The sequence below is a fragment of the Sitodiplosis mosellana genome, unplaced genomic scaffold (genome assembly GCF_009176505.1).
Source record: "Sitodiplosis mosellana isolate CC-2019 unplaced genomic scaffold, AAFC_SMos_1.0 Smas_scaffold_30, whole genome shotgun sequence".
NCBI lineage: Eukaryota > Metazoa > Arthropoda > Insecta > Diptera > Cecidomyiidae > Sitodiplosis > Sitodiplosis mosellana.
In genome coordinates, this window is record NW_022595272.1 from 4,050,902 (window position 1) to 4,077,592 (window position 26,691).

The following is a 26,691-nucleotide window of genomic DNA, read 5'->3' on the forward strand; positions in this document are numbered from 1 at the left end:
CATTTTTTCGAATCTTCTTTCAAACACACATTTCCGGAGAAACATTGGTGCTTATCGTGTTTATTGTCACACAGCAATAGCCATAACCTCAACATGTGAGTTTTGTTCGGCGTTTCGTGATTCACTTTGTTATCTAAAAGAAAATCAATTGAATTGACTTGTTGTTTACCACGTGTAGGATTTTACGTTAGAATTTTCATTGAAATTATGAGTTATGATGCAAAATGTTATTACGGTCTTGACCTTTTCAATACGATCTTATCAGATAAGCTAACAATGTGTCTTCGGAATTGTGTTTTATAGCCAATTGTTCTGTAGCTACAGCGGGTTTTCATATCGAAATCGGCAGATTTTATCGAACTGAAGCGGCAGTTCATTGAATTTTATGGTAAGCACTTGGAATGTTATAGTGAATATCATGACGAACAGCATTGGAAGTGACGTTGAAACGTGGTAATTGGTTCCTCAGAAATGAATAGAAAAGTTGTGGCTTTGGAGAGAAAATTGTTTGCGGTTATGAGTGCTGACTACTTTTCTAGCAATTAGTCAACTTTTCTCGGTTTATGCTTTCTATTTCTGATTAAGATTCATTGCTGACTTGCACTTTATCTAATTTATCGGTTTCTTCCTGGTTTTCTCTGGATTGTTGATACCCAAAAACAAACTTATCTCCTTCTAAATGCAGGCAAATCTTCGGAGCAAAGGCAAGTATCATCAAAAAATCAATCGATGATGGTTTTACAACATCTTTCATTAGATTCACCAGACTTTTTAAGCAAAAAAGAAAGTATTTTCTGAAGACACTACACTCGAGTGAAGACACTAAGCCCGATCGGGCTTACTTCCATAACAATTTATTTACAGTGAATTCGTGAAAAAGCAAAAAAAACTTGAAATTTCAAGTTCTTTGTTCCAAGTCTTGAAATCGAGAAAACAAACATGATTTTCGGAAATGTAGTCAAATAAAATTCAAAATAATACATTGAAAAAACCCATTCCATATTGAATTGTAATTGTAAAAATTTTCACCTTGCTGCCACATCATGCTGATTGAGATCATCTTACCTTATTTCTTTAATTACAATTTAATTTTCTTGAAAATAATTGTACAATTAATTTCATAATAGCAATGACATGATTTTTTTCCAGTCAATGAAAAGCCATCTTTCGAATTTTAGTCAATGGAGAATATTTTGCGAGTATTGAATTATTTTAGAGGAGGTTAGGCTTTTATTTAGTGAAATTTCCGCATATTTTTGGAATATACGTAATTCGAGCGATTTGATTCGCATAAAAGGAAAGTAGTCTTTCACACGTGACTTGCATGTTACTGATTTGATCAGCGATAAGCGATTGATGTCTTTAGCAGAGTTGAAGTTACCGATCCGTTATGCGTTACCATTATCGCGAAAGTAGCATAAGATAACGTGTGAAAACATGCTCTTTGGAATTATATAAGAGATTTTCAGATATTGGTTCGCTATAAAATAGATTGGTGATTTTTATTAATAATTATTTAATGGGGCAAAAAGAGAGTCGTCTCATGCATACGATTTGCACAACAATAAAGGAAAATAGCGATCCGATGTCTTGAGCACGATTAAAAGTGTTGGCAAAATCTTCAATGATGATAAAGGCAACAAGCGGTGATTTGTTATCAATAGTGAAGAAACGATGTCATTCGTTATCAAACTAATTCTCATAGTGTTTCGTTTTATGCCAAATGAAGCATTCTGCTTTGGGTGCTAATTGAACAAATTTTCCACTGCTAACTGACGCCATTCTCAACACTCCATGTTCTTATCATCCGCCATTCTAGACACTCATAGAAATGAACCATTTGTTTTATCTTCTCCGTTTTGCACAACAAAACAAAAACCGTTCGGAATTGGATTTTAATTTCTTTATTTCAAATGGAGCTCTTTTACATGATAATAAATATAAATCTATGTGTTTACTGACTTTTCGATCAAAGATAATCTAAAGTAAGTACAATTTTAATTAAACCATAGTATGACAAATATTGTTCTTTTTCTCTCTCGTTCAATGTTACTGCTTTTTTTTTTTACTATTTCATAAGTCTAAATTATTGTTTCTTACTTTGCCTTACATATAGCACGCGCAGGATGAAACTATCTCTGAAATTTCGTATTGTTTATTGTTTTTGTCTCTCGATTTGATGCATAAATGTATATTTAAATGTACTCGCTATTAAATCCATTTATATCGTCCTAAATCTGAAAAAAAAAATTATATATCATTGTATTTGTCACCGTCATCGTTATCGTCGTCTATTTCTCGATCGGATAAACATATCCTTGGTCTAAAAAAATATATAATCGTCGAATAAAATATATGCGCGTTTAAAATGAATTCGTCTTCACAAATATTTTTCGCAAGTGGCTAAAAATGATGAGTAAATTTGCTTCGTCGAGTTGTGTATCGTCGTTCTCCTATTTATTATCCGATGTCTTCTGTCAATGTTTTGTGTGATTCGTTGGAGTCAATGTCGTCCACGTTGTTTGACCTATCTTTGAATCCGCCGGAATCATTCGGTTGTCTCTGTCTCTTTCAATCGCTTAGTAATTGTACGGACCATACTGAGAACCATGGTATGGGTGAACTGGATACATCTGTGGGTAGCCGCCGTAAGCGTATGGTGGTTGCTTTTGTGGATAAACTGTGAAGCAAAAAATTAAACGAGAAATTAGCGAAAAACGTTTGAATAAATAAATAAATGAATAAAAAATGTTTGCAAACAGATTGCCTTGGATTCAGCCTATCACTATGAAAATTACACGATTTGTGCAATGCACAATGAATCGAAATCCAATTTCCACATTCGAAAAACAAATAACGAAAAACTGATCACGTAGTGACCATCGGAGTGGAAAATGTTTCTTTTTTTTTCTCTCATTTCAAATGGCCAGAATTTCCATCGTTTGTTCGATTTTACTTCGTTTTGTTTTTATTTCGAGGTACAATTTCATTATCGCTGTGTGTGTGTGTGTGAGTTGCGGAAGACCACAAAATGACAACAACGCGAAATGTGCAAAACCGAAAACATCATTAGCCATGGAGAAGAATCTTTGAAGCGCAACGCGATGTGCGATCAAACCGCCGAAAAAGAAAAGCCATTTAATTTAAACTCGATGTGTTTTTATTTCCCTCTCTCTCTCTCTCTCGACTTCTTTTTCTCATTCAATTTGTACACAGTGCTTGCGCGTTTGTTTTCGTTTTCCTCCAGAGAATCAAGTTAAAGCATGACCCAAATTTATGTAAGATGCTCTCGTTTTTTCGGTTTTGCACTGTGATTTTTGTTTAAATCATCCGCTTCTTTATTTGATGTGTTTTTTTTCTAGGTTTTTACAAGCTCATTGTGAATGCTCGATCGAGAGAAAGATAGGCGGAAAGGTAGACAAAGTAAAAAAAGAAAAAAATGCGTGGTGTCATAGACGGTGGTAATTTAGCCAAATAATAATTACTCCGGGCTTTAATTTTGACGAATTTGGAATTGCGTAATTGCTCAATCTTAAATGAAAACCCTCGTAATTGGGCTTATGATGAGCGACGCGTTGCGTCGCGTCGTGGAACGCGTGTGTAAATGAATCGATCAATCTTTTTCTTTCTTTGGCAAATTAACGAGGTGAGAGTGACAATTACCTGGCATCAAATACTGCAAGTTCAATTGCTCTTCCTTTTCACGTTCGCTGCGCAAGCAGACAGCAGCACCAGACAAGAGAATGGCAGCAATTAAGCTGGATGCAACGCCAGCCCAAGCCAAAACATACGACCAATCGTAGGAGATACGTGTGTTGTCACGCAAAACATTTGTCCATTGTTGGTAGAACTCCTCGCCGACGACCTTTTCCTTTTCGAAGAATTCAACGGTATGCCACAATCCCATCGCACCAGCAGCCAATAAGCATGTCAACAACATCAAAATTGCAGTAGCTGTGATGGCTCCAGCCGATCGACGCCAACATCCCGATAAACCAGTCCAGAAGGCACAGAACACCGATACAAAACTACAGATGAAAAAGAAATAAAAATACAAGAGAAATTCACATATGAAATTTTATTTCGTTCAGCATTATTTAAATAATCAAGAAAATCAACGCTCGCACACAAATTGATCTCTCTTTACAGAAATTGTAATAAGAACACAAATTAAGAACGTATAGAAATGTAAAGAAGCGTGCAAAATAGAAAACAAATGCACATCAGCGATATATATGCGATATGCAAGGCATATTGTCGTTGTGACACACAAAAATTATTCATGTACACGTATGAATCTGGCGAAAATGAGTGAAAAAGCTCTCGTCTCAATACAAAAACTATTTCATTTAATTCACGACTGTGATTCATGCGTGTTCATGTGTACTTGTTAAGGCGAATTGGTGTCAGAGCGCGCGAGATTTTATATAGTATGTATTCGCAATTCGTTACGCTTCTTAAGGCCGCAAATGAAATTGAACCAGTTACGTATTAAGAAGCCAATTGTTTCTGTACTCATCAAGCCAAAGCGTATATTCTTAATGCTGAATATGCGCGCGCCACTACTTCGACGAATTGTATGTGGCAGAGAGTGAGCACGAGCGTGCGCGCGACACGATGAAAGATCTTTTCTTAACCAACACATACAGAATCACTCAAGCATGACTGCGTGAAACACTCAAGCGATCGCACTGTGTGCATCGGCCATTGTTCAATGTGTTGGCTCGTTGTGTGCCGCCTGCCACACACGCTAAAATTGCACACCAATCCGTGCACATTGTCTATGTGCAATGTTAACTCACCTCAAAATGAATAGAGCGACGCAGGAACGTGCAAGATGAAGACGAGTGATGGCATCATCGTTTGGCTGCAATGTTTTTTCGTCATCCAAGTCGGGGAAGTAATCAACGTTTGAACAATGCGTCTCAACGGGCGACAAATAAATTTCAACTGCACGAAATGATGAATGCACCGACATATTTCAATGGAATGGTTGTTGCAATAAACGGTCGACAGCACATAAAAACGCCAACCAAACAGAAAAACACAAACAACAACAATAGATTAATAAAAAAAAAAACTTTTTCCTAACGAGTATTACACCGAAAGTCGCACACTAATTCAAAAATGCTCCTTTCCTCCAAATGAAATGTCTCAATTAGTCTCTCTCTCTCTCTCTCTCTCTCTCTCTCTCTCAAACTGTTTTCACTTGGCTAGCACGTTAATCAACACAACCTTTAACCACTCTGCGTCGACGGCATTTTTTTCTGGTTTTTCTACATTTCTTTTTCATTAAATTGAGATTTGTTTTGCGTTAGCACGAGTGAGAACCGAAAATAAATTGCACACATGAATCTGTGTAGTTTCAATGGCATGGAGGGGAGGGATTTTATGAGTAACTCACGTACGTTTTCGTTGAAAGAATTTCTAGCGTTTGAAAAATTCGATTCTGAGTAAGTGTTTGTTCGAAAGAGTCAGCATGGCTGATGATTACATTTTGCTATCGCTTTCGGTACGGCTCGTTGTGTTGGTACCGTAGCGATAATTGGATTGTTTATAATCTAGGCTCATAAGCTCACGCGCGAGAAAGCGGATTCCTCATTTTGTTTTGCTTTTCTTCAACCAAATTTCACTTCTTTCTTATCACACACACAGAGAGAGAGAGATTCGTAGCTCGTTCTCTTACTCGGTGCGTTTTTCTGCTGACTCTGACTCGTTCACTCATGAGTGTTTTCTTCTTCTTTTTTTCATTCTACTTAATTAGGTATAGTTTATGATGGATTTTCTGCTTTTCTGCGATTTAGAAACATCGTTAAGACCAAATTATACGATTGCATTGTTGTTTAATGAAGGAATTCGCGCTAATGTTGTCAATCGTAAATCTACGTTAAGTGGCACAGCCAGTTTACTCACACTCTCACCACACCTCGATACGTATCACAGATGAACGACATCTGCCTTGTTTATTTATCTCTTTATGATATGAATTGTGTGAGAATGTCTCTCTTCTTCTTCTTCTTCTAAATCGGACTGAATAGCATTAGCCTGCAGTTTATGTTTCTTTCTTTGTCTTTCGCAGCATTTCAAAGACGTTAGATTCTCGGCTCATTTGTATTTTATTGACTTGAGAATCTATTTGCGAGTGCGAGAGATAAAAGTTAACACGTATTTTACGGTTCCAAGTGTCCATAATTTGGTGTATAGGCGAAATTTTATTTTTGGCGGTAATTACTTCAATTAGTTTCAATTTTCGTGCTTTTTTTTTCCGGCAATTGTTTTTATTGAAATATAATGGACTCATTATGATGGGATTAGATAAGGTGTTTTGTGGTATTATTCGTTCCATGCGAAAGGTTACGACTCAGAGCACCGTTGGAGTGACCAAGGTATTATTGTTTGAGTATTGTGTGTATAACGATCGAGGTAGGAGATAAGAGACATCCCATGGAATCGGTGTTTTGGCAACGAGCTAAGCTGAATACTTACCGGCCGACGCTGGTGGTCTCTCCTTTGGATAGCAGATTCTAAACAAACCACGGGTCCGAGTGTAGTAATAGTATTTGTTGTTTACACTATCCAACAATGCTTGAGAGTCCGGGTGTTTGGCCGCATAATTCTGAAAATACGAACAAATTGACAAATAACATTAAATTGAGATACATTTACGAAATTGGAATCGAATGCGTCGTAAACGTAATGGAACATGCAGTGAAATGGTTTGCTGTGGTGGCGACAACGACGTAATCACGGCCAAACCCACAGCATAAATAATAATTAAAAAAAATATGAATTATTAGAAGCCAATTACGAAGTCAGTCATCAAACACCTCGACTGTACCGTTTCAGTAGCCTGTGCGCACCACTTTTCTTTCTCGCTCTCTACACATTATATTGTCATTTCGACGTAATTGCCCGTGTACAATGCACGTGAGTACAAACAACTTGCAGGTGACGAACCCGATAATCAACGATCGTAAAAATGAAAGTAAAAATAATTTGAAACAGTACGCGAGCTCGCGACACAAAAGGGCAAGAAACTGATTTGAAAATAAAATAAGTAGTAGTAAGTAGCTGAAATTCGTAGGAAAAAACGAAAATAAAAAACTGGTAACAATAAAAAAGCTTAGAGTTTGTGTCTGTTTGGACACAACTTTTTTTTCTCTCTTCCATCACTCTGCTTGTTTCTATTGCACGCGGAGAAATAAATATCAATTATGAAACATGTTATGGTTCAACATTTGAAGAGACACAATTTAATCGTAATTAGCCATTGAAATCAAGCGTGCCGGAGAGTGTGTCAAAATACGAACAAACTTTTTCTTTTATTCCGCACCAACAAAGAAAAACGTGGCACTGAAAAGAAACGACGAAGAAAAAAAAATGGTTTCTCTTTGTTTGTCACAACAGAGTGACGGTTAGTTATTAGAATTTAATGAGATATAATTTGAAATTAAACTCATTCCATCAATGCGAACAAGCTGAATCAAATAAATTGATTTATTGTTCAATTGATGATTGCTAAAAATCCGTTGATTGCAGCTACGGCCGCGGCCAATTTAAAAATTGGCCAGAGTTCAACCGAATGTATTCATTTTCCCATGTTTACTCTTTTGTGCAGGCGAGTTTCAATTTCATCTTCGCGATTCGCAATCACAATCGAAAAATCAGCCCGAGAGTTATAAGTCATTTATTTTTGTTGCTATTCCTCTTCTCCTATAATTGAAGAATGCTCTCGGGTCGTTAGGCAACAAATAAATTACCAACCGATTGCAAGCGATTAAAACGCTAATCGAACATCATCGTTTCGTTTTCAGCACACAAAACAGTTGGTACACCAGGCACAATTACATCATTGCCTGTTGTTTTGAGTCGATCAAGTCACATTTTATTTTAATACTTTCTTGCGCGAATCCATGTATGCAAATTGTAAATCATCATCGTCATCACCGTCACCGCTGGTGACACTATTGAAAACAAGTCGAATGCGATGAAGAGTTATCGATATACATTTAAGGCGTGATTCGAATAGCATCAGCTTGGATTACGTGTTGAATTTTAATTTTAGTCGATTACATACACACACATTCGGTGGGTGATCACTGATCAGCAATGCTGCCTGTTAATTCTTTGCGAAAATATTATACCTTGAATGTTTGGGTGAATTGTGAAAAGCGAAGCAATGCAAGCCACAGAAAAAAAGATGTGAATTAAATTACATGACATGAGTAATTGTTTGCGATATGGGATCTTCTGTTTGATTTTTAACATCAGTAAAAGCCATCGAAGATGACTTTTTTTCTGCACAAAAATCAAATGGAATTCAAAAGGCTTTCGTTTCGAAAATGTTCGAGTCATTCATCACAATTTGTGATTCAAAAGAGCGTGAGACAGAGAGCAAAAAAGTGGTTCGTCCGGTTAATGTTGGCTTCGCAAACGGTCCGGATGTTCTTTGATAATCTCGGTTGGCAGGTCGAATCTTCAAAGAAAATCACATGAACACAATGAATTGTTTTTTTTTTCATGTTGTGCTTGCACAATCGAAAGTCGATAAATCTCAATTTTATCGTGATTTATGGTCATGGTTTATAAACGAAGAAGATTGGACACAAAACAAACATTGCTCTTCCTGAGTTCACTTTACCTCCCACTATGAATGCGTTTCAATGGTCAACGACCAAAAACCGTTTAAAAATCAATTCTCTCTCTCTCTCTCTCTCTCTCTCTCTTGCCTGTGTTTGCATCGAACATTCTGCTCTGAGGAAAAAAAAATATGAACAAACACAAACTAAATTGCAATCAGCCGACACATTTGACTTTTGTGCAGAAGAAAAAGCGCGCATTGCGAGAGAGTCACATTGAAACGGTGCGCTTCAAAACCACTTTCATTTATTAAATTCGTTAATTATACACCGCATTGGATGTGTGCTGGAGCGGGTTGTTTCTTTCTTCTTTTGTGCTTCATCTGATTTTTTTCCGTTGATTCGCTTTGAAAAGCGATCGCTATTTTTTTTTTCGCTTTATTTTCCATTCTGTACTGTGTGTGTGTGTGTATTCTTTCTTTCGTATTGCTCAAATTACATTTCATGCCAAAATATTTGTATACTGCATTTACAGTGTTTTTCTCGTTTTGTTGATGTTTGTGCAATACAATATGAGCTGATATCTCTCGATCGCAATGAATTTATTCATTGAATGTGCTATATTTTTCATCGTCTTTATCAAAATCAAATCGGGTCTCTCTCACGCAAAAGGCGCACACCGCATAATCACATAGCAAGCAAAATATTTCTATATTTTTTTCCCTCTATTTTCGTTCGATTAGTTTTGGGCGCAAGACTAGTCAGTTTCTATATGTGGTGTGGTATGCTGTGGTGTGCGCATAAGATGTCTGATTAAAAAAAAATGAAAACAAAAGCTAAACATTGAACGGTTTGCAGCTTTTCTCTTTCAATAAATGCGCGCAGCTCCAAGAAATTGGCATCCGATGAAGTATGAATAGTACTTTCCCAGCCACCCGAAGAAAGAAAAAAAACAGCGTCGTATGTTTATATCGATATATTTGGTGTATTGACCGTTATGTTACTTTTCCTTTTTTTTCGGACTGTCGTGATTATATTTTCGTCGATGTGCAGCAAGAGCGATACACAGTAATATTCAAGAAATGCTAAACGCATAAGCTACGTATGTAAAGCGGTTCGTGCTGTATATATTGGACACGTCGCCCATTTCGAAGCGGTTGAGCTTGTTTTTATTTTATCGTTTGTCTTTTCTCTTCATTATTTCTTGCATGTTTCTTCGCCGATGTCGTCGTTGTCGTTATCGTTGTTGTTGCCCGGTTCATTGGTGGCTTTTCTTGGCGTGGCAACATAATTTTGGAGCATAGAAGCATATGCCGAACGACATTCCACAGTGCATACACACAAGCATACGCATCTCATTATCATCGGTGTGTATTATCATTTGGGCTTCATTCAATTTTTTGTTTGTGTTTCAGGTGAGAGAGACACAATACACCAAAGATATCTATGCGGTTTGCTTTTGTATTCTACTCGTTAATTCAATCGAAATGGGAATATTAAATGCGCATTTCATTTCCAAATTATACGTATATCTCTCTCTCACGTTCACTCAAACTTTCACTGCCCATTTTTAGTCGAACTCGTTCGATTTTCTCTCATTTTCATCGAATTCGGTTTCGAACTGCATTTCATAAGCTTGATATGGCTGATTTATCGGATCTACCATGTGACTTACAGCTCCGATCTTCAGCATGGGCGACAAATGTCTCAGCGAATGAGAAAAACCTCGATGAAATGCTCTGTTATCTTAATGGAAGCACAGCGTGTGATCGCAAACAAAAATAAAATTCATGTTCAATAGAGACAGTTTGGATCAAAAAAATATTTGTTTGCATTTCAATATGATATAACTCGCCATTAACAATTACCTAAAGTAGAAAGAATTCAACACAAACGAAACCATTACCTAATTATTCCTAATAAATGTTTCCGTGTTTTTCGTTTGATGTTCAACGTTAGCTCGTTTCGTTGTGCACACAGATAATTATTTTGTATCCATCTTTTTGACATTATTATGTTCAGTTTTGAACGGTACGTTTTGTGCAATATTTATTTAATTGCTCTTTATATCAACATTGGTTCACGGATTACCCACCGCTTCAATTGTATAATGCACGAGAAAATTACGAATGGATGAGGCATGTTTTCGTTTTGGTATTTCATTTTATTTTATTTATGCGTATATCAAACAACACATCGGATCGATCGATTTTTTTTTTTTTTTCAATCGAAAAACCCATTCAACAGTTCAAATCAATCGGAGAAAGTTTCAACGAATTTTTTTTTTGAAATAAAACAAAACGCATCCAAAGTCATACAATGCAAAATCAAAATGTAAACGATTGGAATGATTTAAATAGTTCAAATCGTAGTTGCGCGGCGCGTTTTTTTCACTATTATGCTTTACGGAATAATAATTAGTGAGCCATAACAAATGGCCAATATGTTTAATCATGCCTAATGCATCGAAGTCAAATGGCCCAATTGTGTCTGTGTCTCTTTTGTTTATTGCCTTATGTCATCCGCCATCATATTTTTTTCTATCCACCCGAAACCCAGTAATTGCATGAAAATTAATGAATAATGACGTACGATAGATATATTTTCAATTTGTTCGTTTCTCCGAAGCAAATATAAAATGCTGGATGTGTAAAAATAGACGTCATGTTTGCGACGTGCGTAAATGATGTTGAAATGGGCGAATGATAGAATGAAAAGAAAGAAAGCGACGACGACGACAACGACATATTCAATTGACAGAAAATTAGAGGTTCTCGTGTACGTGATTCTATTTAAATTTGATCCATTGTTTGTCCATGCGTCTCCGAAATGCCATCAGGTAGAAACGGTAAATGTTTGTGTATGTACTCTTTCTCTAGCCGTTTTCCAGTGGCTATTGGGTCCAACGGGCGACATTTAGACAACAACAATGGCAACGACGACGACGGAAAGCAAGTAACAGTATAATTCATTTCACAATTCCATCGGCAAGAAATTCACAACCAAATAATGCTTTCCATAACAATAAAAGCCAGTGACAATAGAGAAAAATATGCTGCCTTTGTCAAAGCCATTCCAAATGCATGGGCTTGTTTTTGAGCCCACATGTTTTCGACTTATGCTGCCAGCCGATTGCATTCTTTCTCTGCTCGCCATTTCTCAAACGAAACGATTGTCAAATTGATTTTTGTCTACGTTCGAACACACAAACAAAAAATGATTATTGATCTCGTTTTCCGTACACATTTTTTCGACACTACCGATAAAAAAAACGAATATTGTTTTATGGCCATAAATAAAAATGATATGCATATTTAAATAACCCACTTTGCGGTCGGCGGTGTGTTGTGCGCGGTGAACATATTTGGCCAAGACTTGTCAAGTGACATTTTTCACTGGCTGTGTCGGTATGTGTGTTCGCTTGCAAATATCATTTCACATACTGTGCCATGGGAATGTAAATAATACATATTATTGTCGCGTTCGCGCGCGCGCGCCAGCTGCTAAACTCATGCATTGAAAACGGCTGACGAAAATGATTTTCGCGATTCGGAGAATTATAATAATTCCGTGTTAGTTGTAATTTGCACATTTGTGCACGTCAAAAACGCACCTCACATGCTGTTGCGTGGCAGCCACTTTTCAACAGCTTTTCAAACTCTTTATTTTTTCTTCTCTCTTCCAACGAAATTTTCTTTGCCACACATGCCATATTTTGCATCCCGTTTGTTTCAGTAAGTAAAGTGAGAAAAAGCGCAGTTTTTCGAGATTTTATTCTATTTCGACTGGTTATTTGTTCGATTTGTTGTATTCCGCAAGTGTTTCGGGCCATTTTATGGTGTGCATTATTCGTTCATTGCAAGTGCGTCTCGTTGCCACATTTCGTAGTCTTGTAGTTGCAACAGCGGCAGCAGCATCAGGTTTTTCTTTCTGTTTTGTTTGTTTGTTGCATCGACATTCTTTGCGCTAAGAACATTGCAAAATGATGCAATTTTCAAGCGTTGAGCACAATTCGTTGCAACAGTTTCTTTTCGGTTTAGTATGCAGATTGAAATCGTTTGCATACAAAACAATTTAAATGGACGAACAAGAAAATATTTACATATGCCACTGCCGCCGCCGTGTGTGCAAATGTGCGCGTTCACATTCCTCACGTGACCTTGAGTGCACCAAATAGGCATACATAGCCTAAAATAGTCTAAACATTTATTCTCGCACACAAAAATTCCACATACGCACTCGGTGCCTTTGACGCCATTTGTGTAAATAAACCGATTGAAGGCAATGAAACAAGCAAAACTCGAAATCAATTTGTCGATAAACATCCATAAAATTGGCAATTTCCAATCGATACAAATGTCTAAATTGAGCCGATCATGCTTCTTCTCAGGCAATGTATCGATCGTAGGTCGGTTTTTTAACACAATAAATGCGAGATTTAGCAATCGACAGAGAGGCTAATTGAAGCGGTGAACGCGCGATCGGTCGCGCTCACCAAACGACCGTCTCTTTCGTTATAACTGTGTCTGTCTACGTGTACGCGAATATGAATGAACAGATCACTTCATTATAACAAAGCACTGTTTTTATTGTTGCCGCCACATTGAATCGGGTGAACATTCTCAACTCACAGTCAAAACTGATTCGAAAAATCTTGCTGTCATGTTTGTTTTCGGGCCATAACTTTTTTTTTGGCTTGTTTGTATTTCGCCTGTTGTTGTTGTTGTTATGGCTTTTGTTTTTTTTCCTTCTCTCTCTCCATATTCATGACTCAAGAGATACGTATGCCTTCAATCAATTTCAATGCGATTAAATGACTTATTCCTACCGTTCACCTTTTTAAAATCGTTCAACATATTGATGAATTGTATCGCATCAACTCAAACTGATATACAAACACGTACGTAACAAAATACCATCAACCTCGACGTTTTCATCGGAATTCTTCGATAAATTTTCAGCTTTATATCAGCCCACACATGAATTTAGAAAAAAAAATGCCCATTGCGAATAGCGTTCATTGTCTTCAGTTATGAAAAAAAAACGATCAATTTGGTTTTCTACGTACAATGGATCGAAATGACGACGTAGAAATCCCTTTTCCGCTTAGGCTTTTTCTGTCGTTCATTCATTGAGAGCGAGAAAGATGAATGGTAACCGACAGAGAGAAAACAGAAAGAACGACAGGGGAAAAAGTGCCAATCGTACAGTTAGTTAAAAATGCCTTTTGTTCGGATCACGTTCGTCAAGTTGAAAAATCAATGAAAATTATGAGAAAACCGATATTTCTGCGTTCTCAGCTCGATACGAGTCGAAAGAAAAAGGTTTCTTAGAATGCAACGGAACGACAAGTGTGTGTTGTGCTTTGATATGTGCAATAAAATACGAAAAGTAAAAAGCGAAAAAAAAGAGAGCCATGCGACTAATGCAACATATGTATATGCGCTTATTGGCCATTTCGCCGTGCGGGCATTTCTGTGTAAGACATTTGATTGCTCATTCATTTCTTATACACACAGTTTTTTTTTGTGCTGACCACAAATATTTTTCGGTTTATTTATTTATTCGGGACAGTGTCGGGTTTTGAAGGTTTTCCAAACATAAGCCAACATCGAGGAAGTGTATTTGAGTTTGAATTTCTTAATCCGTGCAATTTGAATGGTGGTCGTGTATCGTCTGTGAATAGCCAGCCAGCCAAAGAAACCATGGCATTATTTGTTTCGACTAACTGGCTACTGCTACTGCTGCTGCTGGCAGTAAAAATTGCCCAACCAATCGAAAATCATGACTAGCGAAATAAAAGCGCTTGAATGTTATTTTCTTTTATGTCCGTTGCAATGAAATTGGCCATTCGTTTTAATAAAAAAAAATTATTTCAACCAAATGGCTGTATGTAAATTTAATTTAATTGGAAATTTTCATTTGCAACCTGCAAGACACACAAAATATGTACGTACATAAGCTGTTTATTATAAATGAAAAATATGAAACGAAATGGTAAAATCATCGGCTGGAAATCGATGCAGATAGCGAGAGAAAGAAAAAAATCAACAACAACAATAACGAAGCGAACGAAGAAAGAAGGTAAGTGGCGAGAGAGCCAAAGAAAAAGAAAATATCGTGTTGTTGTGCATGGTGCATTTATAGAATGGGTTTTGTCTGTGCACTTGCATTCCATTCCATTCCATTCTTCGATGTATTGCATCTCTCATGCACATACACACACTTGGCACCACAACAGCCACACAATTACGACACGTTATACTCGTTCTGGGTTTCATTTTACCTCATCGTAAGCCGACATCGGCCAACATAGAGATGAAGGCCTGCCATACAGGCAGACAGACAGACAGAGACAGAGAGCAAAGAAACTTTATAGCGCTAATAATACGCGCATCACTTTTCACTTTAAGAAAGCCCCCTGTATCATTCATTGTATGTTGTTGTGCACATTCGTGCTCATTCTAGCCACTTAATGCTAGCAACTCAGAAACGTTAAGCTCGCGAGCACGAACAGAAGAAGAAAAAAATGACTTCGCTTGTATTTAATTGCGATGACATATTTCATGTTCAGACGTTCATTTCTTTGATTGGATCACAGGTACATTTTGCACATCGTGAGCGAGATGGAGGCAACAAGTTGTTCGCAACAGCAACAAGTTGTTCGCAACAGCAACAACAAGACGCAGAAGAAGAATTTCGCACAAATGGTTTTCAATGAGATATGATAGTTAGAAAGAGAGACTTGTTTACATAGAGATCGTGTGTTTGCTTCTCGTTTTCGGTAATAGTTTGGAATTCCACGCGCAGAGCAAACATCAACATTGACGACTGCGGCGACGGCGACGATGACGACGACGACGACGACGACATCAGCCAGAATCATGATAATTGATCTAATTTAACGTCTTTCTTTTCATATTTCTCGTGATAAACATCTATTTCTCGACATATCGTGTCGATGATGATGAAGAAGCAGAACTAGATGTCGGTTGAAAAACCAACTCTCTAACTAAAAACGTACACATAATCAAATGAAAACCAAAAAGAATGGGAAGTTTGTTTCCCTTTGTTTGAATCGGATGTAACTTTTTAATTCAATCCATTCATTCACTTTGCATAAATTTATCGTATAGACACTTTCTATCATGAACATGAGCTCAAACATGATTGCCACATCATATTTATTTAATTTTTTGTTTTGTTTCAGACGAACAGAACTCGGTAGCAGCGATACGGGAACGACAGCTCAAACATATTCGAATCGAAGAACGATGGAAATGGATGTATTTTAGCATGTGAAGAAACAAGAAATACGCGTACGGGAGAAAAAAACAAACTCATATGAATGTATCGAGAGAAAACCACTCAGAGGCAACCATCGAGAGCTGTGTGTATACCTACGATATTTTGAAATCTGGCAACCAAACAATAAATCTAGCATTCTATCTATCGTGTGTGTGTGTGTGTGTGTGTCTGCCTGCTTTTTTTTCAAAATGTTATTTCACTTCCTCGCTCTCGGTTTACTCTCGTGGCGCATACACACATTAACGCCTAACCAAACCGAACCGACGATAATTACAGGCTGCTGTTGTTGCCATTGCCTATGCAAGCAAAGCAAGTGAGCTGAGCAGAGAACAAGCAATCAATTCTATCTCATCTAGTTCTTTTGGTGTTGCTCTTGCGAAACACTGAACATTGCAGGTACATTGTCGAACACATAAAGAACCGATCCGGGTTGTTCGTTCGCTTGATATCGGTTATTTTTTTCTGTTCTACTTGTAATCGAGTCGATTCTATAAGTGATTAATGTGTGTGTGTGGAGAAAATTTATTTGAAATCTAATCGAAGCGTGGAAATTTCAAATACCATAAAAAATGGCCCTAATGACGACAACGACAACGACGACGGCGGCGATAGTCGTCGTCGTCATTGCTGTGCCACACCGAAGAAGGAGATCCTTTATGAAGATGAATAATGACGAAGCCAATACACATATACACATACCTGTATGTTATTCCTTTTGACTTCGTAGCTAAGCCAATTGTCCGTTGAGAAAGCGATCGACAGCAACGCAACGGAAACAATCGCTGCTATTGTGGCTAGTGATAGTGTAACTGCTGAGCACGGCATTTTTGAGTCGGAGTGTGTTTTTATTTATGTATGCTTACGAGCAAGCGAGCGAGTGTGTGTGTGTGTGCGTGAATAAGCGTTTTTATTAAAGAATATTTTTATTCCTTCGGCTCTGGTGAATCTTTTTCGTTTTTATTTTTGTTTTTTTATTTATTGTTTGTGTTCCTGTTTGATTGTCGTTCCTTTTTGCTTTTTATTTCTTAATCACACACAAAGAACTCGCTTGATTCCTAATTCATTCGTCTGCATTCAAAAGCGAATGATCTTTTTTCTTCTTGTTTTATTTTCTCTTTTTCTTTCGTTCGGAGTGTATTTTTATATCTTTGTTGCCTTTAGATTGCACACCGATTATGTCAACCACTCAGGTTTCTTCTCTTCTTTTGTCTCAACGTTTGAACTCACTAACTTGATAACTGATATTCCCGTTTATAATAAACTTGTTTTCGATAATCCATTATTTCACAAATTCTGATGCAAAATTCTCATCAATTTCGATTCATTATCTTTCTTTCGTTTTTTTTCTTCTTCTTCTTCTCTTGGTTAAAACCAAAAATTTTTCAACGATTCACTGTTACATTTTTTTATTTTCATGTTGTGTTGATGTCGACATTGTCGTTCCAAAGGCGATCCACATGCAAAAGAGAAGCAGAAAGATAAAATGAAATATGTATATTATTAGACTCAAAAGGAAGGAATTCTCAGTCAACAAACTCTCTGAATAGAAATTCTAATGATTATTAAAAAAAGAATAACAAAAAAAAAACGAATCGACCGCATGAGGTGGCAGTTCAAAACGTCGACGGCGAATTTCAATGGACTTTTTTTTCTCTGACTCTTATTTCTTTGGAATAGAAATCAATTGACCAAACGGATTCTTTTTTTCTTCGCTGCAATTCGTTTATTCTTCGCTTTCGATCACTTACATGCAAAAGAAGCAAATCACACGGATAACAACACTTGTTTGAAGAGAACAAAATTCGATGTGAGTGAAGAAATGAAAAAAAACGAAACTGATTGATGAAAGAACACTCTGTCCCTCTTCACTCAATGATGATCAATAAAATCAAAAGATATATGCAAAAGCAATACAAGTCGCACTCAGTGTTTGTTGATGTATACACACCGTTCTGGTTGAATGTCGTCAGCTCACTGAACGCGCGGACGAATATCGGTGCGATTCGTCGTCATTGCTGTTGTACAATTGAAAATGGCAGTTGAATGGTATGGGTATGAGTATGTGTGTGCTTTTGTGTCGGTGTGCCGTACAAGAGCAAAGCAGAATTGCGGTTCTTCGGCTTTTACCCTGCATACGGAATAAACTCATAAAAGAGAGAGGCGAACAACATGATCAGCAATGAGATCCAAAACAACACACACAAGTAAAATAAAAATAGTTTTTGGACCCGTTGGCATACAACCGACAGAGTATGGACTCGCATTTGCCGTTTGCATCGTTGTTTTCGTGCAAGTGCTGTGTGTATGTTGAGACTCTCGACTTGGATTTTCAGTGCTAATCGCAATTGTGTATGTATGTGTTGAGCCATTCAATTCTTGTTTATTAGTTCTTTCATCTTCGTTTCGCTCTTCATGTCGTCGACAAGTTACCATTCATTTTCGGTGTACACCATACTGCAGGGTGTGCGTGTGTGTGCAAAGCGCTCTCTTGCTTGTTTCACAAAACTCATTTATTTTTCTGTCGAACCAAACCAGTTTTCACATTTTAATGCCTGTACCTGTTGAACAATCGCATACACTAATAATAACATAGAATTCCAAAGACCATGCTCAGGCACAACATAACACACAGCTCTCTTTGCACTCTCTCATCGTCACATTCATGCTTTACATGTATGACATTCGGTCTGGGTTGTGTACCATATTTTTTTTTTCCTTCTTCTCCATCTCGATAGATGAGAATTGTATGTGCAGGTCTTATCTTGTCTTTGCATTGCATGTACCTTGTGAATTGCATGCCATGGCGTGGCATTCACAACAATGCTATATTTATATACACTAACATCGAATCGATCTATGGGGCATCAAACATACAATGCACCGTATCGTTCTCATTCAGCGAAAATAGAAGCGAAACCTACTTCGTTGCATGCTAAACATTTCCATCAATACATTGGACCCATCGCTATGGCGTAGAAGAGAAATTGATTCTATTTTTTGTCAACACGCGAGAATCAGTGCAGCATCGTGATCATATCTGTCATACCGCGGGGTGGGAGAGACTTTTCGTTGCAGGCAAATTTTGATATGCAAGACATCGCGTTGGATGTGCCCTTTCCTTTGAACTGTTTAAAGTGCAGTTTGTGGTTTACAGAGAGTATATTCTCCGTTCCATCTTAGTTTGGTTTGTGTATGTAAACAAAATGCAAATGGAAATACCCAGGTTAAATGTCATTTGTTACCGATGGCATGTTTAACATTTTCAAATGGGCTTCATTTCAAAACGTTTCCGACCAACGATCAACTTCCATAAAGGCCATTATTCTATTTTTCCGAGGAAGAAACCAAAATTGGTTCCTTATCTGCAGAACTAATTCAAAGAAGTGCATATCAACTTCGGCATATTTCAATCCAGGAAATGCAAACAAAAAGAGTCATTATTTTCAAGTTATTTGTCGGTCGGTCGCCTTTGAACCTTCAATCGATCGTTCCAAAAGTAAACAATGAAATTCCAGACAAGCCTGAACATTGACAACACTTTTCTGAGTAACTGATAATATTGCACATTGAATTTATTCTTCTTCGAACTTCGAAACAATTTCACAACAATGAGCAATCTATGCATACAATGATTCAAATTCGAAATCAAATCTAGTACCACAATCTGTCTACTGTCACTTTGCATCTGTGAATATTAAATGTGTTTCTTTTGTCGAACTCGTACATAACAATATAAATTTGCGATTGACGACGTGAAAAAAATACGAAAACGTCTCTTGAGATTTGCGAATATTATGGATGCACCCGAAACATCAAGTGCAGCAACAAGTAAGTCGCATCAAAATCATCCACAACAACAATTGAATCGGCAGCGTCGTGAATTTAATCCAAAGACACATTCATTAAACAAAAGACCTATATCGAAACCGATCCATCGAAAGTGTGACATTTATGTGTCCAACAAATCGAATTTTCAGGTAAATTGAAGGGGAGTGTACAGTTGAATCAGAGTTTGGTTCAATTAAAAATTGAATTAAAGACGCATTTCAATTGAATGGGATATTTTAATATTGATTTAAAATTGTAGGCGCAGATGAAACAATGCCAAGAGCTATTGGAAACTGAAGCAATTGGCGAAATTTACTTGCATTGCTTGGGTAATGCGATTAAACGTGGAATCACATTGGCACTGAAACTCGTACAGGAATCAGAAAACCGATTGGGTTACGAAGCGAATACATCGACCATTGATTTAATTGGTATGTTGCATTCATTGGACACACTTCTGTTGACTCAAAATTGACCATGATTCTAACTCGTTCGTACCTTTTTGCTTCATCCTCCTTTTCAGATGACTTGCATCCATTGAATGATGAAGAAGACTTTTCCATTCAGAAGCGAAAGAACTCGTGTTTACACATAAGAATTTTCCGACATTCAAACAACTTGAAAAAGGCTCAGGCATAGATACACTCTTCAACTCTATCCAAACGGAACGCTATAGTTAAGAACAATGTTTGAAATTCATGAACTTGTGCAGTGGTTAGGTTTAGCTGAATTTGAAATATTTACGAATTTAGTTGCACTATTTATATTTTCCATAATCCTTGCGGTACGACTAGCCGGAGATGTATCCGAAGAATCAATGGATTGGTTTACCGTTTTCTCGCCACTTTTTTGCGGTGACATTTGCAATAGTTATTTCAGTATAATAGTTGGCATTCGTATGTATTTAGATAATGATAACAAACGGAAAGCGCTACAACGACTATTGTGGAGTGTAAAAGTGCTGGTCTTAACGGGTGTTTTCAAATATTTGCTATGTCTTAAATTGTCCGGTGCACAAAATCTAGAGTATAGCGAAGTTTTTGCACCAATTTTTGTACTACTTCAATTGATAGCCGTGCGTGCGTGTCAGCTGTCAAGTTCATCGTAAAATATTTCGCTTCTATATTCTAAGCATGTATAAAACTGATTCTATGTTAATACGACCACATAAAATAAACCAAACTGCACATTATGGAATGAAAATAATGCATGTGTTTTTCTTGTCAAGTATATCGGGCTATGTCTTTCTTTTTCCACACAGAGAATTCCCTCAATATTTTGAAAACATCTTTTTGACCAGGTTTTTTTGAAAGTCTTTCGTTGTTCCCTATTGGGCTTACTTTATTAGAAAATAAAACAACTCTAAATCATTTCCAAATGAAAAATATCTGTGTTTTTGTTTATTTTTAGTCTTTTTTTTCGATTGACAGTTATAATGCGTTTTATATGATAATAAAAAGTGTTGTTTGTTTTGCAATTAGGTTCGACCCGTTCTTCATATACTTCGGAGCGTGAAGTATTTAGGGCTTTTAGACACAGGAATTGTTTATGTTTTAAGTGCACTGACGTGCAAATTATTTATGATCCAATTTTTTCGATCTCATCTGAATCGTCTGCGTCCAACAAGTGAATCTTCTTTCCAAAATGCTTTTCGATTTCTCGACACACTTCCATATTCTTTTCCGAATCAACTAAGTTGATAGCAATACCATTTTTGCCTGAAAAAGAAACCAAAATGGAGTCCAAGTCATAAAAAATCATTCAAAAGAGTAGTTAAAGAAATACGCGAGCATTTTTTAGTACTAACCAAAACGTCCAGTTCGGCCGATACGATGAAGGTATGTTTCGCAGTCAGCTTCACCGTTTTGGTCAACGGGCAAGTCAAAGTTCACAACGATTGTGACTTGTTCAACGTCGATACCACGCGATAGAACGTTGGTTGTGATCAACACCTTTTCCAAACCGGCACGGAAGCGATCCAATACAGCCAATCGCTGTTCGACCGTCAAATCACCAGAGAGCACGGCCACCGAATGGCCATCTTTTGTCATTCTTACCGCTAAATAGTTGGCCGCTTTACGCGTCTATAAAAACCAAGCAGATTCTATGTTCAAGTTCCTTCCAAACAATTTGTTATGGCTAAAACTTACCTGACAGAAGATGATAGCTTGACCAATTGTGATAACACCATAGATGTTCTGAATGGCCTGATACTTTTCATCTTGATCACGGCAGCGCACATAATACTGTGTGATATTGTCCAATGATTCTTGTTCGCGCAACAACTTGATCACAATCGGATTCTTGACGATGTGTTGCGCGAATTCCATCACCGATCGATCGTATGTGGCTGAGAACAACATCATTTGACATGTCGGTGGCAATTGTCTGTGGGAAAGGAAAATGTTTTTATTTTTCGGATACGAACGCGGAACAGACATGATTCTAAGAAGAAATCATATAAATCGAATGAAACAATTCCACTGAAAATAGACTCTGGCTTTCATTTCGAATCGAAATGAGATAAACAACAATGTCTTACTTGTGGATGCGGATACACTGATCCTGATGACCTTGTGTTGCAATCATGACATCGGCTTCATCCAATACAAACACATTGATTCTCTTGATGTCAAACACACGAAACTTGGTGCACCAATCAAGCACTTTTCCTGGTGTGCCAATGATGATGTGGTCATCCAGCTTGGTACCACGGGCGACTAAAACATTTGGCAAATGAATGATTCGAATATCGTTTCCATAGGCAAAATGAATGTATATGAATAAAACTTGTATCCGACTTACTTTCTTCACCGCGAACAGCGTAACGCAACTTGATGGGAGAGTACTGTGCAATTTTAGCGGCAACTTCACCCGTTTGAATAGCCAACTCGTACGTTGGCGATAAGCACAAGATTTGCGGATAATTCTTCGATGTGTCGACACGACTCAACATAGCAATGACGAAAGCGGCGGTTTTACCAGTACCAGATTGACTTTGAGCAATCATGTTCTGTGGTGGATCGGCGAGCAGAGTTGGAAGGGCGGTTTCCTGTCAATTCAAATCAAAATGGATTAGTCAAGTTATCGCAACTATCCATGTGTTGAGAATTGGTTCCGTAGTCAGAAATGAATTTTAGTGGAAGATTTTCCAATCGAAAGAATTAGAAGTTGCCTTGTAAAAATGCAATAAGCACGTGCTTAAACTGAATTTTGCCAAGCCATCACTTGCCAATGAAAAGTTGTCACAAAAAATAATGCTCAAATTTAATAGCAAATAGCAACCCAAAACCGTTTTCTCTATAAAATGATTGACATTTAAACCGATTATTACCTGAATTTTCGATGGTTTATTAAAACCCATTGCATAAACTCCCCGCAACAGTTCTTGTTTTCTGTAATGATATCATCAAGCCACATCAACACAATGCAATCAACTGTCAAATTTAAGCTATAAACCAACTTACAATTTCAATTCTTCAAATGTTTTTGCCGAATAAAGCGGTGAATTTGGATCCTGACGGATGATGTCCAATTCGGATTTTGTGTCGACCAAACCTTTGCGAATGATTTTTTGCAATAAACTGGCGTCAGCCGGACTACAAGAAAATTTACGGAATATCATGAAATCTGTTAAAATCGAATACTTTTCAAACAAATACTCACTTTGCAACATCGACGCTGCCATCCTCGGATTTTACTTCGCCATCTTTCTTCAGCGATAAATTATCCACCTAAAATGCATTTGCACCGAAAAAAAATTCCAAGAAATATCAAAGAATGTTGTGCATGACGCAGAAACTCAATGTCAAGCAAGAAAAAAAAAACACTTTTGCATACTAACCAATTTGGCAATCTCCTGTGGACTTTCCTTTGCTTCGGTGGACGACCATGTGTTGTCCGCGTTCTGAGACATATTCGCTATTTGCTTCTCGTTAAAATGATTGAAAAATTACCTTGAGATGGTTGTTTTTTCGTTAAAAGCGGCAAATAAAGAATACCGCAACGTGAAATTTTATAGTAGCTCAATGCAAAAATCAATTTGACAGCAGCAATGCCGACAGTCTAAACAAGTTGTTGTATTTTAGAATGCGATCCACCATTGACAAGGCGCAAAGCAAAACTGGCTGCATACACTCGCTACAAAAGTCATTACGAATGGACTAGATTTTCGGTTGAACATTTTCTCCGAAAAATGATTAAGTGGCAATTATGGAAGAGATAAATTGTAAAATCCAACTTTTTGAGCATGAAAATAAATTATGAATAATTTTCAAAATTAAAATTACCTCCGGTCGAATGAAAATGAAAATTCAAATAATGATGACATAACCTCAATACACAATAACAACACATGGGCATGTTACGGCTGTCACTTGCATTTGACAGTATTTTGATTACATGTGTTTTGATCAACAGTTTTTCTCTGAAGAATTGCTCGCTTACTTTTAGATTTATTTGTCTGGTAGTTAACTGAATAAAATGCGTACCAGAAGTCGAACCGCGTCACAAAGCATTGCAGTGGATGAAAATGCTGAAGTGGAAGTTCCAAGCAAGAAAAAGGCACCGCAAAAACAAAATGACGATGTCTTAGTCGCTAGCATCATAAGTTCAATCAAAGAGGAATATTCGGCAAAGAAATCGGACATGAAGAAAAGTGAGAATGGTAGCTCGAATTCAACGGCAGTTAAGAAGAGCGCCGCACCAAAAGTTGTTCGTGGCAAACCGAAATCGGGACGACCATGGAAGGAGGTTAAACAAAGGTAATACCGCATAACAATATACGATAGCTAGAACAAAAAAATTCGATTCACACTTCACTAAAGGGAGCTGTAGTAGACAGAAAACATTATTAAAACTTTTAGAATGACTGTTTCCATCCCAAAACGTATTAATCAATTCCCTTGAACCATTTCAGATTCTCGACAGTCAAGAAATCAATCTATCGACGGCCATTTGAGAAGAAGCAACAGTTACGTGAAGAATTGAAACACATCAAAGAACTATCGAAATCGATCAAGGAAGACAAGAAGCTGGAAAACATCCAGAAGAAGGAGCGTCGAGAGGAAAATGCAAAACGACGCCTGGAAAATGAACGCAAAAATGAAATCGTGCAAGTTATCAAGAATCCAGCCAAACTCAAGCGAATGAAGAAGAAGCAATTGCGAAAGATCGAAAAGAGAGATCTAACCGCTGGCAATGGACCCAAAGTCGTATAACATTTTACACGTACATAGATTTATCGAATTGTTACTACTACTGACTGTAATAAAGCTTAAGAAAGATATGCTTGAAAACGTAAAACACAACGCTTTCGATATTTTTTTTTTCTTCAGTGGCATTCATCCATAATGGTTTCGTAGTGTTCCTTTGAAATTAATATAAATGATCAGAATTAATTTCAAATTGAATAAAAACACCCGTCAATCAAAAGCTACTTATACGACAATAACTATTCGACATACTCCAAATTGAATCTCACACGTTTTTGGTGTTACAATTATGCTAATGGGGTAGACGCATTTCAATGGGGTCATCAAGGTAATTATCCCACTCCATGAATGCTATGATGTGGACGAAAAAGACATTTGCATACTACGGGGGGAAACAGGTGAGTTCATTGGTCAAATAGTCTAGACAATAAAGAAAATTTCAAATACTACCGACAAAACTAGTAAAGTCATTTTGGCGAATGATTGCAATGTTTTTTGCATCATCATACATTGAATGAAATGCAAATTCTCGCGGGTCATTCATTCATTCTGATTCTATGAAATCCCGTGTCAAAATAAAGTGACTGACTGACTGACTATGTTGATTTTGTATGAAAACCAATCAAAACAACTTTACATATAAAACTAAATCAATCATCTCTCATCAGTTTGCAAAAAACACAGTTTTAATCGTTTTTACATTCACACTATTCATGTTACATTTCTACTGAATCACGATTCATGTTGCGTTTTTAAGAAATCATTTTTCTTGATGCATTCTCTGCCAAACGTTCGTGCAATCCCGGTATTATTCCCACCAACACCAATTTCATGTTCATTTTCAACAATTTTGTTACAGTTACCACTTGATTTGAGTACATTGACAGAGGAAGAACGAAAGAAACGTTTGGAGGGACGTAAACCACAAATTGTTGTCAAAGTTGAAGAGGATTTGGAAGATAATTTCAGCGCCAAGAAATACTTACGATATGTCAAGAAATAAACGTTGTGCTATAATCATTGATTAGAAATGACCATGGATTTAATTCAATGGAAATAGATGACAGACGAATTATTACGTTCATTTGTGCAGAATGTGGATTTGAGCCAATAAATATCTTGAATTTATAAACTGATTATCTTTTATTTATTGCAACATAAAACTGGATTACAATGAAGAATTAAATTTCAAACTTCTGAATATAGAAGCATTCAAAAAATTAAGAAACGATTCAATTTTATCCCAGAGAAAGTTGTTTTTTTTAAATTCGGTAAACAGTTACGATTAGGCACAATCAATTGGATGATAACTAAGAAATAAAAATATTAGTAACACCGATTATCATTCCTTGGGGGCACGCATAGCTTATGGCAATCAACTTTCCTTGCTTTCCATTCACCGTTGCTCTGCAAGAGTATACACCTGAAGATGGTTCAGATGGTTCAGATGGTTCAGATGGTCCAGATGATCCAGATGGTCCAGATTCTTCGGATGTCTTACGTACATAATTAAAAGTTGCACCTGAAGAATTGAATTTATTCGGTAAAATACTCAGCTCCTGTGGGGAATAAAAAAAAAGAAAATTAATAATTCAAATTTTTCTGTAATCTATTTACAATGACCAATTTATTAAGATTTTAAAACAAAAACGCTTCAAAAAATTGAATAGATCCAACGATTTATTTGATGAGTCGAACCATTTATTGATAAATCTCTCTCTCTCTCTCTCTCTCTCTCTCTCTCTCTCTCTCTCTCTCTCTCT

General features: G+C 37.0%; 5 protein-coding genes and 1 long non-coding RNA gene across 6 annotated transcripts in view; 3 read left to right on the forward strand and 3 right to left on the reverse strand.

The window, feature by feature from the left end:
* Positions 1–1,888: 1,888 nt before the first annotated feature.
* On the reverse strand, positions 1,889–17,869 carry LOC129568958 (transmembrane protein 235). Its single transcript, XM_055447298.1, has 6 exons — positions 17,636–17,869; positions 16,587–17,280; positions 6,487–6,616; positions 4,803–4,950; positions 3,664–4,028; positions 1,889–2,680 (listed from the first exon to the last, which is right to left on the reverse strand). Exons 2-6 carry the CDS (start codon positions 16,710–16,712, stop codon positions 2,580–2,582), a joined length of 870 nt encoding a protein of 289 aa, XP_055303273.1. The 5' UTR covers positions 16,713–17,280; positions 17,636–17,869; the 3' UTR covers positions 1,889–2,579.
* Positions 17,870–19,564: 1,695 nt separating this feature from the next.
* On the forward strand, positions 19,565–20,921 carry LOC129568986 (ribonuclease P protein subunit p20). Its single transcript, XM_055447338.1, has 3 exons — positions 19,565–19,864; positions 19,975–20,146; positions 20,239–20,921. The coding sequence occupies exons 1-3, from the start codon at positions 19,682–19,684 to the stop codon at positions 20,352–20,354; spliced, it is 471 nt and encodes a 156-aa protein (XP_055303313.1). The 5' UTR covers positions 19,565–19,681; the 3' UTR covers positions 20,355–20,921.
* Positions 20,401–20,921, forward strand: LOC129568987 (transmembrane protein 203). Its single transcript, XM_055447339.1, has one exon. The coding sequence runs from the start codon at positions 20,401–20,403 to the stop codon at positions 20,821–20,823; it is 423 nt and encodes a 140-aa protein (XP_055303314.1). The 3' UTR covers positions 20,824–20,921.
* Positions 20,922–21,082: 161 nt separating this feature from the next.
* Positions 21,083–23,822, reverse strand: LOC129568984 (DEAD-box helicase Dbp80). Its single transcript, XM_055447336.1, has 9 exons — positions 23,560–23,822; positions 23,382–23,449; positions 23,183–23,314; positions 23,050–23,110; positions 22,521–22,767; positions 22,258–22,435; positions 21,866–22,103; positions 21,523–21,799; positions 21,083–21,433 (listed from the first exon to the last, which is right to left on the reverse strand). The coding sequence occupies exons 1-9, from the start codon at positions 23,629–23,631 to the stop codon at positions 21,294–21,296; spliced, it is 1,413 nt and encodes a 470-aa protein (XP_055303311.1). The 5' UTR covers positions 23,632–23,822; the 3' UTR covers positions 21,083–21,293.
* A 263-nt stretch (positions 23,823–24,085) lies between these two features.
* On the forward strand, positions 24,086–25,038 carry LOC129568985 (coiled-coil domain-containing protein 86). The gene is made up of 2 exons (XM_055447337.1): positions 24,086–24,478; positions 24,634–25,038. The coding sequence occupies exons 1-2, from the start codon at positions 24,198–24,200 to the stop codon at positions 24,932–24,934; spliced, it is 582 nt and encodes a 193-aa protein (XP_055303312.1). The 5' UTR covers positions 24,086–24,197; the 3' UTR covers positions 24,935–25,038.
* Positions 25,039–26,052: 1,014 nt separating this feature from the next.
* Positions 26,053–26,691, reverse strand: part of LOC129569057 (uncharacterized) — a 1,151-nt gene continuing 512 nt past the window's right edge. The window contains exon 2 of the long non-coding RNA XR_008688010.1: positions 26,053–26,487. This is a non-coding gene — a long non-coding RNA (uncharacterized LOC129569057). The remainder of the gene's footprint in view (positions 26,488–26,691) is intronic.